The 17,173-nt window shown below is 52.4% G+C and overlaps 1 protein-coding gene across 1 annotated transcript; it reads right to left on the bottom strand.

Moving 5' to 3' along the window:
* Positions 1-422: 422 nt before the first annotated feature.
* Positions 423-7,023, bottom strand: KCNJ9 (potassium inwardly rectifying channel subfamily J member 9). The gene is made up of 2 exons (XM_012749208.3): positions 6,174-7,023; positions 423-3,519 (listed from the first exon to the last, which is right to left on the bottom strand). The coding sequence occupies exons 1-2, from the start codon at positions 7,021-7,023 to the stop codon at positions 3,188-3,190; spliced, it is 1,182 nt and encodes a 393-aa protein (XP_012604662.1). The 3' UTR covers positions 423-3,187.
* Between the last annotated feature and the right edge of the window lie 10,150 nt (positions 7,024-17,173).

The raw sequence follows: 17,173 nt of genomic DNA, 5'->3' as shown, positions 1-17,173 counted from the left end.
CTAGCTCTGGACTGGACTCCTATCTGCAGGTGGGGGCAGAGTAAGGGAGGGTGGGTTGCAGCTGAGCTCACCCCCCCCCTTCCTCAGCCCCCTCCTATGTTACAGGGCAGGGGCTTCCAGGGACAGGGCCCTTTCCAAGCTCCCCAGACTCCATCCCACTCTGCCTGTCTCATTCTCCTGGTGGGGCTGTCTTGGACCTGACTCCTCCCACCAGGCCCTGGGGCCTCAATCTTTTTCCTTCTGACTTTAATTACTCTGTCTGACAGCCGCAGAATAGAAGACCCAGAACGCAGCCACCTGGAGCCTGGGTGGTGGGGACTATTATCAGTCAGGGCAGGGCCTGTGGGTGCACAGAGCCCTGCACCTGCATCCATCCATCCCAGAGCCTCCCCTCCCTTCTCCCCCCTGCCCACTTCCCCCCTCCTCCAGCACCCCAGGGGCTCCCTGAATTTCCTCGCCTAAGGAGTCTCTGATCCTGAAATTCTTAACTGCACTGCATCTTAAGAGGCATCCAGTCTACCTTTTCCAATTCAGTTATTTAAACATTTATTGAGCATTGCTAGTTTGCTAAGTGTCATTTTTACAGATGAGGAAACTGAGGCCCAGAAAAGTGATATGACTTGTCCAGAGTCATAGAACTAATTAGCAAGAGTCTGTGTCAGGACTAGAACCCAGGTCTCCTGACTTTGCACTGTACAGTGGTGCCCTGAGTGGTGACAGTGGTGAAGAGAGGTGTGGCAAGGTCTCAGTGACTTCCAGGGGCAGGAGGGGGCCTGCTCCAGCCTCAGTTTCTCTGCCTGTCCAATTATAGCGGGTTAACTACTGTGTGTGTGTGCAGATGCCACGCAGCCCGCCCCTCTTGTCCAGACCCCACCTGTTTCATTGAGTGAAGCCCAAATGAGTCTCCATTCCCTAACCCAACATCTGCTCTTGGGAACCAGCCAATGCCAGGGTTCAAGGACCTCATCTTTGACTGAGGGTGACCCAGGTGGTCCTGTGACTTAGGTCAAAGATGTTCATGCCTAGGCTGAAGGGAAGGGCCTGGGGCGTGGGTCCTCTCTGGGTGGACCCAAGCTGGGCTGGGCTCCCTCCATGACCCCCTTTCCTGCCTCCAGTAGGTGCAGTACCCCATGGTTCCCTGGCTGCCCAGCCTGGGACAGAGCAGACCTGGGTGCTTCCCCCAGGGGGCTTGGACTTTAGTTAAAGGACAGGAGTGGGGTGCGGCCAGGACCGAGGGAGGAGGTCCTTGCTGGGGGGTGCTGCTGTGGGCCTGGGGTCCCCTGTCAGAGGTCGTGTTTGCCTGGTCTATGCTTTCGCCAGGAGGCCAGCCTCAGGTCCCCCCGGCCCTCTGCCCCTCTCAGCTTGCTGCTGCTCTCCCCTCACCATCCAGGGGGCTGCTGCTGGTGACTGGATTGAGACCGGGAAAGAGGTGGCGGTGGGGTGGAAATATGAGTGTCCAGGGGCCCCGCCCAGCTGGGCTGACAGCTGGCCGCACACACATCCAGAAGTTTGGGCTCCTCTCACATCTCCCACATTCAATCCTGCCTCTCAGTCCTACAAGGGAGTCTACCCTTTGCCACTGAAGCCCTTCCTGCCCCAGCACCCCACTACCTCCAGAGGAACCCCCTTGAGTTCTAACTGCTCCATCCTGTCCCTCTGGCCCACTCTTCTTCCCAGACCCCACTTCTGCTGTCACTGCCCCTTTTCCACTGACAGTTGAGTTCCTGGGCCCAAAGTTAAGCTCTTCAGCCTGGGCTTCCAGTCCTCTTTCCCACACACAATACTCGGTCCTTTACATTCTCTGTCCCAGAGGGTCCTCAGCTTCTCAGCCACTCCCGGCTTGTGTGCCCATCCCCTTTGACCACTATGGCTTTGCTTACAGCAATGGTTCTCAGAGTGTGGTCCCTATTCCAGCAGCGGCAGAATGACCTGGGAACTTGTTAGAAATGCAAATTTTTGGTCTCCACTCCAGACCTATTGAGGCAGAAACCCTGGGAGTGAGGCCCAGAAATCTGTGTTTTAACAAGCCCTCCAGGTATGTATTCGAACTGCTGGCTCCCATCATCCCCTGTGCCATCAAGACCTAGCTTTCTGATTTCCCAACCCCTCCTGCTCTCTGCTCCAGGAGATCGCGCAGGCTCTGTTTGAACCACATCTCACCTGTGAATTCCTCTGTTTTCCCATGTGCCCTATATTCCCAGGATAGGAACCAGGGCTGTGAATGTCCACTGCATGTGGCACCCAGTCAATGATTTGAATGACTCCTCCCCACTGTGGCCCAGGAACAAACTCTGCTTTCCCAGGGCCCCCTATGTCCTGGCTCTAGCGAACCCACTTTCTAGATCTCTACCCTGGCTCTTCCTCCTTAGAACCTCTCTCTCTCTTCCTGCCTCTAAAGTGGTACCTGTAATCTCTCTCTCCACTGTTGGAAAATAGCCAGCCCTGGTCTCCTTCCCCAGCCCTGTTCCAGGGCTCCAGCTCCAGCATCTCCCCAACGGCCTGCTTCCCTGCACCCACCCATGGACTAAGGTCCCCCTTACAGCCCTTCGCCCTCCTGTGCAGCCTGTCACAGTGGTAGGGGTGGAGTTGGGAGGGCACCTCCTCATCTGTGCCATCTCTGTCCAGCTCTGTCTCCTCTGGCTCACCTTGGGCCACTGTGTCCAGTTAGATAGGTGCGCCATACCCAGAGAGGCTGGCTGAAGAGGCGAGTGGGTTCTGCAATCCCACACTCTGTTCCCCAAGCCATGCAGCCTGGTTTGAGGCTGCATCTGTCCGGAGGAAAAGGGTGCCTTCTAAGATTTGCACCAAGGTGCTCTATGGGTTAGCAGCAGCCCTGAGTGTACTGACCGTCCATCGGTCCATTTACCTATCCCATCAGCTGTCTTTACCTGCCACCACCTTCCCCTCCAGCCCCCATAAGTCCATCCTTCTGTCCATCCATCCGCCCATGAACAGATGTGAAGGTCAAACACAGACAGACTTGTACGTTCACCCGTCCCCACCCTCCATTTTCCTGAAATCAGGACCCATCCCTTCCACAGTGGATCCTAGACTCAAGCTTCTGAAGGGGCCTCTCCAACTTTGGCGCATTTCCAGGGACCTTGCCTGCCGCCTCCACCTCTGATATCCAGCTCCCATGTACCTGTGTCTGGCCCCCGGTCTGCCACAGGGGTCTGGTGGAAACTGGTCACACCTTGGACTCACTCTCTGGGGGTGGCAGGCAGCCATTCTGCTCCTTGTCAGCCCCAGCTTCCCCACCGGCCCCCTCCCCTGCCCCCTCCTCCTCCACCTTCTCATCCAGCCGGCTGGGGATGGACCAGTAGAGATGGGCATCGAGGCGGGCCGCAGCCTCTGCCAGCTCCCGGGCACTGCACGAGGGCGTGGGCACCTCAAAGGTCTCGTGGAAGCTGGCATAGTCCACCTCGTAGAAACCGTCCTCCAGGGTCAGCACGGATGTGAAGCGGTGGCCCCATAGCACCTCGTCCACCAGGTAGGAGCTCCGAGCTTGGCATGTCATTCCTAGGGGGAGGGGCACAGTCAGGAGGATCCCAGCCCCAGGTTTCCCTGTCCTACCTCTCATTCTGCACCCCTATTCCCAGCACCCTTCCCCAGCCCACCCCAAGGCCCCCCACCTCCCTCTGGTCCAGCCCATTTTCTTCCCCTCCCCACTCCTGTGCTTGCTAGCTCTCTCACCTCTTCTCTGTTTCTCACTTCTCATAATCTCCAGCCCTATTTCCCTTGCCCTTCTCCTTTGCTGATGCCAACCAGAGAAACTGAACCTTGAAACTAACCTTAGTGATCATCTAATCCAACTTCCCACTCCATACAAAGCTCCCCACTGGAGCATTCCCAACAACAGGCATCTAGCTTGTACTTGATTACCTCCCAAGATTGACAGCTCATCACCTCACAAGGAGCCCACTCCTGTGTGTGATGGCTCTAATAGTTGGATTGTTTGTCTTTATGCAGAGCTAAAATTTGCCTCCTGTGATTTCCACCCCTCCATTTCATTCCCCTCCCAGTCGACATGCCTTTGAGTATCTGAAAACAGGAACCTCAGGTTCTCTGTGTCTTCTCTTTTTCACTGAACATCCCTGGCTCCCTCCACCATTCCTCATTTGATCTGGCTTCCCAAAATTTTACTTTCTTGAAAGCAAGCCAGAATGGCCAAGGAGGACCCTTTAAGTACTTTGAGTGTGATAAATTCTCCAGTTGTGGTCTGATCTATGCATTAGAGAAGGCTCCCCATCTCCCCTGGCTATGATGTTTTAACTAATAGGGCCTGAGATTACATTACATAAACATTTTTGGAGGCTGCATCACATTGCTACGACATCAAGCCTGTGGCCAACTAAAACCCCCAGTTCTTTTTTCACCAGAGCTCTGCCATGCTGTGCTTACATAAGTGATTTTTTAAAAGCCTAAATGTAGAATTTTATATTTATTCCTTTTAAATGTCATCTGGTTGGGTTTTGGCTCATTATTCTTGCTTTTCAAAAGCAGTTTGAATCCTGACTCTCTCACCCAAAATATTACCATCCTTTCCAGCTTTATCTCTCCAGAAAAATCAGACACGCTTCCATCTCCCTCTTCTCCACCCCACCCTCCCCGGTCCTCCTTGCCCTGGGCCTGTGTCCTGTTTTCCCTGTTGGGTCAGTGCACAGCCCAGGGCAGGTCATTCTCCTCCTACCCAAGGGTCTCTCCCCCAACCCGTGTCCATCTCAGAACGAGAGGGAAGAGGTGAGTGAACATTTGCTAACCGGAGAGACTGTCCCTCAACATGGAAAGCCTGGCCCCGAGACACCTTGGGGACATTGGTATTCTTTGGTGAAGGCTGGAACAAGAGGTGTCTAGTGGGAGAGGGGAAGAAGAGGCATAAGGGACATGGGGAGAGAGGGGCTGAGAGGAAGAGAGGAAGGGGCTGGGAGTACAAAGGGAAAGGAGGGCCAGACAGGAACTTCCCTGGAAGAAGGGGGCCTGCCTGAAATACTGGCAAAAGAGGAGTGAAAGCTGGAGATAGGAGGAGAAGGGAATGGGGTGTGTGGGGGGAGGGGAAATAGCTGGGGGAGCCCAGTTGGGATGAAAGAGGAGTGGGGAACTTTAAGGGGCGGTTGGGGTGGGAGTGTGAAGCAGAGGCTGAGCGTGAAGGGCGGGGAAAGGACCGGAAGGCAGCAGCTTGCAGGAGAAAACAGCAGGGAGCATCAGAGGCAGGAACCGCAGCGCCCCCTAGTGGGCCTTTGGTTCTCCACCTGCAGTTTCCTTATCCTCATTCCACTTCCAGATCTCAAGTCGCAAGAGATCTCATTTGCAGCTCTTATGCTGGTCTTTTCCTACCTGTCCCAAACCCTTCACCGTGTCTGAGTTGGAGGTACTGACACAACAGGCGATTTGCCAGTTCTCTTTTGGGAAGGGGCTAGGTATGGCAGCATCATCTATTCTCCCTGGTCAGTGGATATTGAGAGTCTTTCGATGAATGGGGAAACTGAGGCAGAAGCGAGACCAGGTATTAACCTCTGCTTAATGTTCAGCCTAGGAATAACTCAGGCCATGGAAAACCTTCACCATCAAATTCCAGGGGCCTGGATCTCTGCACAATGAGCAAAATCCACTAAACCCTGAAGCCAGACCACCTGTGTCCAGTCCAGGCATGGTCGCGTTAGCTTAGGACAGTGGCTAATATACTTAACATTTCTTTAGGGGCAATCTCATCTCTTAAAAATGAGCATAATGACAAGAAGTTACCTTCAGGGGATTCTTGTTAGGATCAAATGAACTCAGAGCTGTAAAGTGCTTTGGAACCATGCTCGACACAGCTATCATTACCACTCTTCCTATTCCAAGTGACACATAAACTCTCAGCCCGGGGCCCCAAGCCGGTGCCACTTAGAATTCCCCCAAGCTTTCTCTTGGCCCTCTGCGGCGTCTCTCGGTTCATCCCCACACCCCCGGGCCCCCCACCCAGGTCCCCCTACCTCACGTCACCTCTCCTCCTCCAGCGGCCTGTCCATCCACCCTCCCCTCCCCTGGCCCCTCTTCTTGCCCCTGCCTTCCCGTGCCCTGCCCACCCGCTGCCAAGCCCGCTCCCCTCCCCGGGCCCCTCTTCTTGCCCCTGCCTTCCCGTGCCCTGCCCACCCGCTGCCGAGCCCGCTCCCTCCCCGGGCCCCCGCCCGCACCGGTGGCTTCCACCATGCCCTCCAGGATGACGACGATCTCGAAGTCGTCCCTCTCCAGGGCGCGGCGCGACGCTTCCCAGAAGGGGCTGGCGGCGTCGATCTCGTGGCTGATGACGAGGGGCGACACGAGGAAGAGGCGGTCGTCGCCCGTGTCGAAGCCCACGCTGAGGTCGGTCTGGTGCAGCGGGATGAACTCGCCCTCGAGCGTCTGGCGCGAGCGGATGAGCTTGGCGCGGATGGAGGCCTCGACGATGTGCGAGGAGCGCAGGTCGCCCACGCGGAACATGAGGCAGAGGCGGCCGTCGCGCAGCGACACCACCGCGTGCGAGGAGAAGACGAGCGTGGCGGCGCGCTTGTTGGGCTGCGAGATCTTGACGAACATGCAGCCCACCATGAAGGCGTTCACCATGGAGCCCAGGATGGCCTGCAGCAGCAGCAGCACGATGCCCTCGGGGCACTGGTCGGTGATGACGCGGTGCCCGTAGCCGATGGTGGTCTCCGTCTCGATGGAGAAGAGGAAGGCGGCCACGAAGCCGTTGAGGTTGTTGACGCACGGCGTCCACGCGGTGTCCTCCAGGTGCTCCAGGTCGCCGCGGCCGTAGGCGATCAGCCACCAGATGGCGCCGAAGAAGAGCCAGGTGAGCGCGTAGGCGAGCACGAAGAAGAGCAGGCTGAGGCGCCACTGCAGGTCCACGAGCGTGGTGAACAGGTCGGTCAGGTAGCGGTACGTCTCGCGCACGTTGCCGTGCTGCACGTTGCACCGGCCGTCCTTCTCCACGTAGCGCTGGCGGCCGCGGCGGCGCGGCGGCTCCTCGGCCCCCGGCGAGAAGGCGGCGTTCTCCTGCGCCATGGCGACGGCGACGGCGGCGGCGGCGTCAGTGCGGGCGCTGCGGACTCCCGCAGGGCGCCGGGGGCCCGGGCAGCCGCCGCCCGCGGCCCCTCGCCGGGCGCCTCGGTGGCGCCGGGGGTCCTGGAAGGGCTTAATAAAGATTTGCCGAGTTAACGGACCCGCGGGAGAGGGGTACGCGGGAGACCTCGGGGCCAGCGCCGGGTGCCGGGTGGCCCTGGGCGAGTGAGTCCCTTTGTGTCCCTCAGCCTCCGTTTCTGCATCGGTAGAATGGGTGCAATACATACAGCCCTAGCTGCTCCCCCACGCTCGAGAAGTTGTGGGGATCGAATGGGATAATGTAAGTGAACTGAATAGCACTTCGAATAGAGTTCGATGATGGTTTCCCGGTGAAGGGGACACCAGAGAGACCTTGGCGCCACCACCTCTAGCTGGGGCGTGCAGCACCTCACGGGCATCCCGGGGCAGAAGACCCAGGCCGGGAGGGAGTTTCATGAAATCGTTAGACTGGGGGCTCTTTGGGGCAGGTGGTTAATTCTCTTCTGCCGCGTGGAGCCCTCCCTGCCCTAGGGACTTCTGCCCTCCTTTCCCCTGCTGGTGTCAGTGCAGCCCCCGTGACTGTTCCCGGCAGGGCAACCTGCAGGTTTAACCAGGCTCTTTTGAAGTCCACCCCAAGATTGACCCACAGAAATTCTTTCCCATTCTTCATCCCCGGATCCCACTCGCTCCACACCCTCCCACATCTTCCTCCCCTCAACAAGCTGACAAAGGAGAGAGATGGGAAGCTGTGGAAAGCAAGGGCCGCAACCTTAGGAAATTGCCCCTGGAAATCCTGAGTCCTAACCATGACCACTGCTGCCCTTGTGTCAGCCCATTTCCCCTGGGTGTTTCCTCGGTGGAGACAGCCTGAAAATGGGGAGGGGGACTGGAGGATATGAGATCAGCACAGACAGCTGGGGTAAAGGAAGCACAGAGTTCATCAAGAGTTAGGTTTGTATCCTTCTAGTATCCTATTCTTCTTGAGAGACATGAGATCAGACCCAGTGAAGCACTAAGCACCCACATTTATTTCCCCACCCCTTCTAGCTCATTTCCCCCAGCCTCCCACTTCCCATTGACTATCCTAACATCAGCCCGCCCCCACCCGCCATATGCCCCAAAGCCCACATTCCAAGCAAAGTACACCTGATTTTGTTTTAAATTCTCCCTGAGGAGCTCCCGTGCTGCAATCTGCCCAGGGAGAGGTCCAGAACCCTTCGTTAGGCACCCAGGACCCCTTAGAATAAGGATCTGGGACTCTTCAATCTTCCTTTCTCTTTCCTGGGAATCGTTTTCTTTCCCCACTCCAAGGAAACCTGGGATGAAGTGAGGGGGCTGGGATGGAGGACGGAGGACTGCGACATAAGGATCACACAGATGGTCTGGATGTCTGACCAGGTCCTGGGGAGAAGCTGCCTGGATATGTGGCTCTAAACCCCGCACTCCAGAATTTCAAGTTATGGAGTGAGGTGCTCTGCAGCCGGCCCTTTGGAGCAGTGGTGTGTGTGTGTGTGTGTGTGTGTGTGTGTGTATTGGGGTAGAGAGCAGGAAGATAGACCAAAAAGAGATGGCTTAGAGCTTAGGGGCACCCTCTACATTTATTTTCCATGGAGTCAGGGGACATGGAATCCAGAAGCCCCATGACAATGACAGATTAGGGTCTTCCTCTCCCCCAATAATGGGCTTCTTTTTCCATCCCTGCAGCTCAGGATGTCCTCAGAAGTGATCTCTAAGCTTTAAGTGGCTCAGAGACCCCAGGTCATGCAGGAAAGTACCCAGGTCCCATTTATCCTAGCTTTAGCTCCAGGTGGGCTTCCAGATGTTCTCTCAGGGTCTTAGGTAATCCGACCTCCAGTCTGCTGCTTAGTTCTTTCTGCCCAGGGATGGAGAAGGGACCCCAATATCTTATCACCCCCAAAACTCACACTCTCCATTACCCCAAGGATCTAGGTAAGCCTTATTTAGATTGTGTCCCATCTCCCATCGTCCTGAGTGGGGGGCTGCATTTTTCTCGTGGGGCAGGAAAGGTGTGAAAATGTTCCCTCTATTTCAAGATCAAGGACTTGATTGCTGCATCTTCCCTCCAATAATTCCAGTTCCTCCAACCTACTCCTTCTCATTTCTTGTGCATGCTGTGACCCCTGTCCAGAAGATCCCAGTGCCACATTTTCCTGGACCCCTTCTCCTCCCAGTATAGAGTGCTGGGCAGCAAGGGGGCTTATCTTTTGGAAGGAGATCTGGTGAAAACTCCCTCAGGAACCAGCTCCTCCCAAACCCCCACTTGCCTTGGAAATAGGGGCCCAAACCCCAAGTCCCCCACAACTCAACTCACAGCACGTGGAGAGGAGAGTAGCCGGCAGCAGAGACCCCTGGGGGGTGGCGTCCATGCCCCTGACACCGCCCCCCCCACGGGCCCCCTTGGAGGGTGGGAGCCGCAGACACCGCCGTTTCTCCTAAATGTAGCGGCAGCTCTGACTAGGACTTGCTATCTGTGTCATCCCCACTTCCCAGGCTCCCCTGCTCCTCTCTCGTTTCCACGGTAACCAGTCTGGCGACAGCTCCAGAGCATCCCCCTCCCCTCTCCAGTCCTGGGTACCACTAGGGCCTGATCCACACGCCATAGCTATTTTTAGTCAAAGTCCCTCCTCCTGGACAACTCAGAGCTCTCCTCTTCACCCTCTCAGAAGAAAAAAAAAAGAAAGAAAGGAAATCAAAGCGGGCATGCTGGCTCTTTCCTAAGAAGCTCCTTGCTTTGGGAAACATGGGCTCTGATGTGTTTGGGAATAAGGTATTCGGTTTCCTGGCATTTCAGAGGGCCATGTGGGAGCTGGCGGCTCACCACCTCCAACAGGGGCCTCGGGGGGGGGCAGGTGCTGCCCTTAAGTCAGGGCCACCATCACGGTCTCCATTTTTGGAGAGGCCACTGACCCAGCAGGAGGTAGCTAGAGGGAAAAGAGACCGCCGAGGAAGGGAGGCAAGGTCAGGGGTTCTAATCTTTGCTGCTGATTTGTGACGTGACCCATAGGAGCCAATCACTTCCCTGAACCACAGCTGTTCCTTCTTTCCCAGAGTGGGGGCATGTGCAAATATCCCCTTTCTGCCTGCTTCACAGGGGGCGCAGGTGAAATGAGGCAATATAAATGGCAGGGCTTTGAAATCTATGTTGTTACTAGCAAAAAGCCCAGAGACAACTCAAATGTCCAGCAGATAGGAAAGCCTAGGTTAGGGCTTACTATCCACTCTGGAAACTTTCATGGTGTCCAAGTGCCAGGCAATGTGCTAGATGGTTGGTTACAGAAGTGAGTTAGGTCCCTGCCCAGGAGGAGCTCCTGATCCCATGGGGGAGAAAGACACAAACACACACTGCGGCTTCTACTAACTCACTGGGCATCAGCTATGAGCCACACACACGCTTCATATCATCCCACCACAACCCTATGAGATAGAGATCATATTTCCCAGTTAGAGATGAGGAAACTAAAACGAAGAAAGGTTAAGTGATTTACCTTAACCTAAGAGTCACACACAATTGGACAGAGATAGCAGTCCAACTCCCACATCTGTGGCATGCCTGTGCTTTTTTTTTTTTTTGAGGCAGAGTCTCGCTCTGTTGCCCAGGCTAGAGTGAGTGCCGTGGTGTCAGCCTCGCTCACAGCAACCTCAATCTCCTGGGCTCAAGCAATCCTCCTGCCTCAGCCTCCCGAGTAGCTGGGACTACAGGCATGTGCCACCATGCCCGGCTAATTTTTCTATATATTTTTAGCTGGCCAATTAATTTCTTTCTATTTTTAGTAGAGACGGGATCCGCTCTTGCTCAGGCTAGTTTCGAACTCCTGACCTTGAGCGATCCTCCTGCCTCAGCCTCTCAGAGTGCTAGGATTACAGGCGTGAGACACCTCGCCCGGCCTAAAGACTATTTTTTAAAGAGCAGTTTTAGGTTCACAGTAAAATTGAAAGGAAAGGTACAGAGATTTCCCATATGCCCCCTGCCCCCACACTTGCACAGCCTCTCCATTGTCAACTTTCCCACCAAAGTGACACTTTTGTTACAACTGATGAACCTACATTGCCACATCATTATCACTTGAAGTCCATAGTTTATGTTAGGATTTACTCTTGGAGTTGTATAATGAGTTTGGACAAAGGTATAATGACCTATATCCACCATTATAATATCATACAGAGTAGTCTGTATGGTAGTATTATATTATTAATATGATATATTAATCTGCCCTAAAAGTCCCCCGTGCTCTGCCTAGTCATCCCTCCCTCCCTACTAACCCCTGGAAACCACTGATCTTTTTACTGTCTCCATAGTCCTGGTTTTCCCAGAATGTCACATAGTAGGGATTGTACAGTATATGGCCTTTTCAGATTGGCTTCTTAGGTTCCTCCATGTCTTTTCGTGGTTTGGTAGCTCATTTAAGGTTCCTCCATGTCTTTTCATGGTTCCTCCATGTCTTTTCATGGTTTGGTAGCTCATTTCTTTTTAGCACTGAATAACATTCCTTTGTCTGGATGTACCACAGTTCATTTATCCGTTCATCTCCTGAAGGACATCTTGGTTGCTTCCAAGTTTTGGCAATTGTGAATAAAGCTGCTATAAACAACCGTGTGCAGGTTTTTGTATGGACACAAGTTTTCATCTCCTTTGGATAGATACCAAGGAGCATGATTCCTGGATTGTGTGGTAAGAGTATGTTGTTTTGTAAGAAACTGCCAGACTGTCTTCCAAAGTGGGTGTACCATTTTGCATTCCCATCAGTAATGACTTTTTTCCCTGTTGCTCCACATCCTGGCCAGCATTTGGTATTGCCAGCCTCATGCTCTTTTCACAAAGTTACCCAGCCTCAGGAAGGCAATATCTGTGGCATATCGATATAATGGGTTACTGTAAGGCCATTATAATTACTATGCTTATACATGTGAATGTGTATATAAACACACTGGTACATTAAAAAGAAGAACATAAAATATTCTTAGGAATCAATCATGACTATATAGGAAAATAGCTGCAGTTAGACTGATAAAAATCAGGAAAAGGCCGGGCGCTGTGGCTCACGCCTGTAATCCTAGCTCTTGGGAGGCTGAGGCGGGCGGATTGCTCAAGGTCAGGAGTTCAAAACCAGCCTGAGCAAGAGCGAGACCCCGTCTCTACTATAAATAGAAAGAAATTAATTGGCCAACTGATATATATATAAAAAATTAGCCGGGCATGGTGGCGCATGCCTGTAGTCCCAGCTACTCGGGAGGCTGAGGCAGAAGGATCACTCGAGCCCAGGAGTTTGAGGTTGCTGTGAGCTAGGCTGACGCCACGGCACTCACTCTAGCCTGGACAACAAAGCGAGACTCTGTCTCAAAAAAAAAAAAAAAAATCAGGAAAAAATTTGGAGAAATGGCAATGTTAATTTCTCCCCAGGAGAATAATTAAAAGCAGAGAGTGGTGTGGAAATGCAAGGTGGTAGTTGGTGTTGTTAACGGTATTATTATCCCCAAAATATCAATCTACTCTTCTCCACTTCCCTTAGAGTTGGAACAAGAAAACATGAGCTAGAGGAGCAGGAAGACATAGAAATAGACGCTGGAGGGCTAGAAGTTCCTGGAATGAGCTGGCAAGGTGGGGTGGGGGCACGGAATAACATAAGCTTGGGAGGCAATGACTTGGGTTCAAATCCCAACTCAATCTACTACTAGCTGGGTGACTTAAGCTGTCTAAACTTCAGTTTCTTCATCTAAAAAATGAGAACAGCCATATTATTCATCTCTTGGGGGTTGTCATGAGGACTACATAAGGCAATGCCCCTGCCACATTGTAAATATTTAGTAGATGCTAGCTGCTGTCTTCCTCTTCCTCCTCCTCCTCATCTTCCTCATGCTCATCCTCATCACCATCATCACCATCATCCCAAGGATCCCTTGAGAGCCTCACCCAGCCTGTGCCACCTTCCTCTGCCTGGCATTGCCCGGTGGGACCTGCAGGGGGCACTCCTGGTGCACTGCCCTCCTCAGCCCTTTTGCTGGTGTTTCTTGTTATTCCAAGTGGAAATATCGAGTTTTCAGCCTGAGATTGGCATCAGGAGTGCTGTTAAAGCCCCAGTCAACATCCCCGTCTCCTGGGCCTGGCCCTGTCACCTGAGCCTTGGGGACTGCTAGCCTGCCCTTCTCTGTCCTGCCAAGTGGCCGCTCACGTTGGTTCCACTGTGCCAGGAGCTCTGAGGGAAGAAACCAAACCCCTGGGCAAGAGGACATTTGCATAGAGCTGGCCCCATTTGCTGGAGGGGGAATCACAGGGCTGACAGGGCCCTCCAGAAGGCGACTTCACCCAGCCCCTTGCCTGGGTCCAGGCTGCCCTGAACCTGGCCTTGCTGACAAGGAAGGAGACTACCACTTCCTCACCCAATTACCGATCCTGTAGCTCCTACACTTTACCTGTTACCTGACCTCAGTTCTTTATCACATAGCCTGAACTGAGGCAGGAGAAAAAAACAATTTTTCTTAGGCACCATGACGCAGAAAAATAGGCAAGATCCTGGCTTTGGGGTATTGTGAGGGAAAGAAAGCATCTTTACAAGGAATCAATACAGTTGTGATGATGGAGGTGGGGTTTGGAACTGGAGAATATTGGGGCAGGAGGGGTACAGCTGCTGGTCTTAAGAGGAGCCTACCCTGGGCAATGCATTCCTTGTGGCATGTAGCTTAGAGAGCAGGGATACATTCGGGGGGAAAGACACAGCTCTAAGCCAGGGTGCAAGGACTGGCGAGCTGAATGCTGTTCAGCCCTCAGCTTGCCCCATTAGCAGGTGTCTTCGCGGCGGCCCTGGGATTGGGCAATCTGGGGAGGTTTCCTCGAGCAAGATCACGAGATGCCTTGTGCAGTAGCTTAGAGGTAGGAGAGGAAGCTTGATGGGGAAGACAGGAGATGATTGAGGATATGAGCTTAGTGGAGGAGGGAAGCCAATCTGAGAGATGATAACAATTCGTATAAATTCAAGGGCAACGGAGCCCCGGAAAACTCAGAGCAGAGGGGGGGATACGGTTGAAGGAGTGGAGGTGGCAAATGACCGTAGCGGGAGATTAGAGCGAAATAGCGAGAAGCAGAGCACAGCTCCAGGGCAGACAGAGCCCCAGCAGGGCTTCTGAGGTTGGCAAGCTTGTGCCCACCTGGCTATTTCCAGGAGAGCAAGAGCGTGGGGAAGCTTCTCACACACAGGTCTGTCTTGCTTTTAGGACTGATTGGAGATAGCCAGGATTTACAAGTTATATGACATTAAGAGGTGGTCCAGGGTTAGCCCTCACTCTACAGGTGAGGAGTGGTCGCAAAAGGACAGTCAGGACTATGACCCAGGCCTCCCCATTCCAAGTCCCTGGTGGTTTCTTTATTCCCTGTTGCCTCCTTCCTGCCATAGTATAATGGCTGTTAATGGAATTTATGTCTACTAGACTCAACTGGAAAGGTACTAGAGGAAGCAGCTAATTAAAGAAAATCTTTCTTTTTTGTTTAAGGAAGGAATCCTGGGCATCCTTAGCTTATGTCTTATAAATACGGGTTTGTCTATGTTGCATTTATTTAAAGGAGGTGGTCTACCTACATAATGATTGGTTAGTGACTGGGGGAATATAGCTCAGTCCCTCTCTTGAATTTCTCTTCTGTGGCCTGAGTCATTCGGCTACAAGGTGCCCCACTACGAATGGAATTTGGTCAGCATTGTGGGATCTGAGCACCAAAATGCCACTTGGAATCCTGTGTTGAGCCATGTCAGTGTCTCTCTTCTTTCCAGCCACTCCCCTGACTTGTTTTGTTTTGTTTTGTTTTGTTGAGACAGAGTCTTGCTCTGTTGCCTTGGGTAGAGTGCAGTGGCATCACTGTAGCTCACTGCCAACTCAAACTCCTGGGCTCAAGCGATTCTCTTGTCTCAGCCTCCTGAGTAGCTGGGACTACAGGCGTAAGCCACGACGCCTGGTTAATTTTTCTATTTTAAGTAGAGACAGGGTCTCGCTCTCATCCAAGCTGGTCCCGAACTCCTGAGCTCGAGTGATCTTCCCACCTGGGCCTCCCAGAATGCTAAAATTACAGGCGTGAACCACCGTGCCCTGCCCTCTGACTTGTTAAGTGTCACCTGTTCTCAGTCTCTGTCATGCCTCCCAGCCCAAAGCTTCCCTGATCCCCTCTGTCCACATCTGCTTTTCTCAGCAAAAGCCCCTTATACTGCTGCCCACTTGTGGATTCTCCTTCTGAAACAGGTTACTCACCTCCTCACCTCTACTCTCCTCTGCTCTGAGGGAGCCCCTGCCACATTATGGACGAAGTTAAAGAAGAGATAAGGCCAACGTTGGAAGGAGTTAGTCTGAAAGGAGAAATTGAGATTAAAGAAGACCCAATTGCTAAACAGAGAGAAGAAAGGGAGGTCCTCAAAGAAAGAGGGTTCCTCTAACTGTCATTTTGTATGGTGGATATTGGAATTGTTCATACCAATGTGTGCTCAGAAGTCACAGCCTCCAGTGGACAAGATTAGGTTTACATCATGCAAATTCCCTCTAGTATTATCCAGAGACAAACTTTGCGGTCAACATACATGGATTCAAGTCCCAAATTTAATACCGTCTAGCTGTGTTACCATAGGCAAGCCACTTAACCTCTCTAAACCTCGGTGGCCCCCTCTCAAGATCTATCTTGCGTCGGAAACCCTCACTCATATTAATTTCCTATGCCTCTTATCACTGTGTCCCTGTTGGCCTGCTAGTGACTGTTCTAGGACTTCTCTTTAAAAAAAAAAAGTTAAAATTAAAAACTGACATTTGATATGTACAAAAGGATATAGATAATGGATACATGTATATGTTATAAAGCATAATTTAAGAAAAACCTCAATTTAAATTACTCTTTTAAAATTAGAACATCACAGTGCTGTTGAAGCTATCTTGTACTTTTCCACAATCTCGCACCCCTGCTGTTCTAGGACTTCTAGACTCTTTCTGATTGTCCCATCCCACCCTGCCCCATCCCCACTCTGATTAAAGGTAAAGACCATTTGGAAGGAACATTTCCAGAGTCTCTTCACCACAAGGTCTCTCTTTATGCTCCTGCCCTTTGAGTCTCTCTTCCCTCCCCTCTCAAAGGAGCACCCCACGAACTGAGCAAAGGAGTTTGGACTGTGACTTGTAAACAGGGCGCACCTGTCTGGGGTTTTGATGCAGGGGCACAGGGACCGCTATGATGAGAACAGCTTGCCTCTTCCTTTGAGACCGGAGAGAAGGGTGAAGGGTGCGTGAGGTCCTGAGCTGGTACTGATCTTCCTGCCCTGGCGGTGGTCATGGGAATGGAAAAGGACATCCTAGGCAGATGTAATAGAGGAAGACTTGAAAGAATTTGGTGGCTTAATTGACGTGTCCAGGAATGGGGAACAGGGCAAGGGGGAACAGGAAGAGTAAAGATCACTTTCAATTTGTTAGTCTGACCGATGGTAACACAGAAATAAGGAAGTCACAAGCACTCCCAGCCTTGGAAGGAAGATGCTGAGTTCAGTTTTGTCAAGTTGGCAAGAAGGCTGGGGGAATCCCCTGGAGACAGCTGGAGGTGAAGCTCCAAAGAGAGTGTAAGATTGAAGTTAGAGATTTGGGCATCGCTCAGAGACAGTAGTTGGAACTATGTAAATGACAAAGGCTCAAAGATCAAGGCACAGAAAGAGAACAGGAGAACCTTGAGCACTAAAGGAAGTGGCTATAGGTTTGGGTATGTAGGGGCAGTGGAAGGAGTTGAGGCCGGAATGGCACAAGGTCCATGGGCCTTCTGTTCCAGGGTGAGGAACTTGAACTTTACTTACAGACAACTGGAACTTATCGAAGGTTTTTAAACTGGGAAGTGACATTGTCAGCTTAGTGTTTCAGAGAGACATGTACTTTATTGGTGTTTAATTATTTTTTAAATAAAGAAATCCATGATTTGAAGAATTATTGAAGTTGAGAACGACTGGATGTAGGAAGACCAGTTAGAAGGCTGCTGCAGGAACCCTGGTGAGAGGTCACGGTGTCCTGGACTCCAGCAATGATAATGGGAGAGAGAGGAAGGGGACCGTGTTTAGGCGATTCAGGAAGCAGATGCACTGGTTAGGTAAAG

This window comes from Microcebus murinus, chromosome 2 (genome assembly GCF_040939455.1).
Source record: "Microcebus murinus isolate Inina chromosome 2, M.murinus_Inina_mat1.0, whole genome shotgun sequence".
NCBI lineage: Eukaryota > Metazoa > Chordata > Mammalia > Primates > Cheirogaleidae > Microcebus > Microcebus murinus.
The sequence above is the reverse complement of the archived record's forward strand: the minus strand, read 5'-3'. Positions and strand labels throughout refer to the sequence as shown.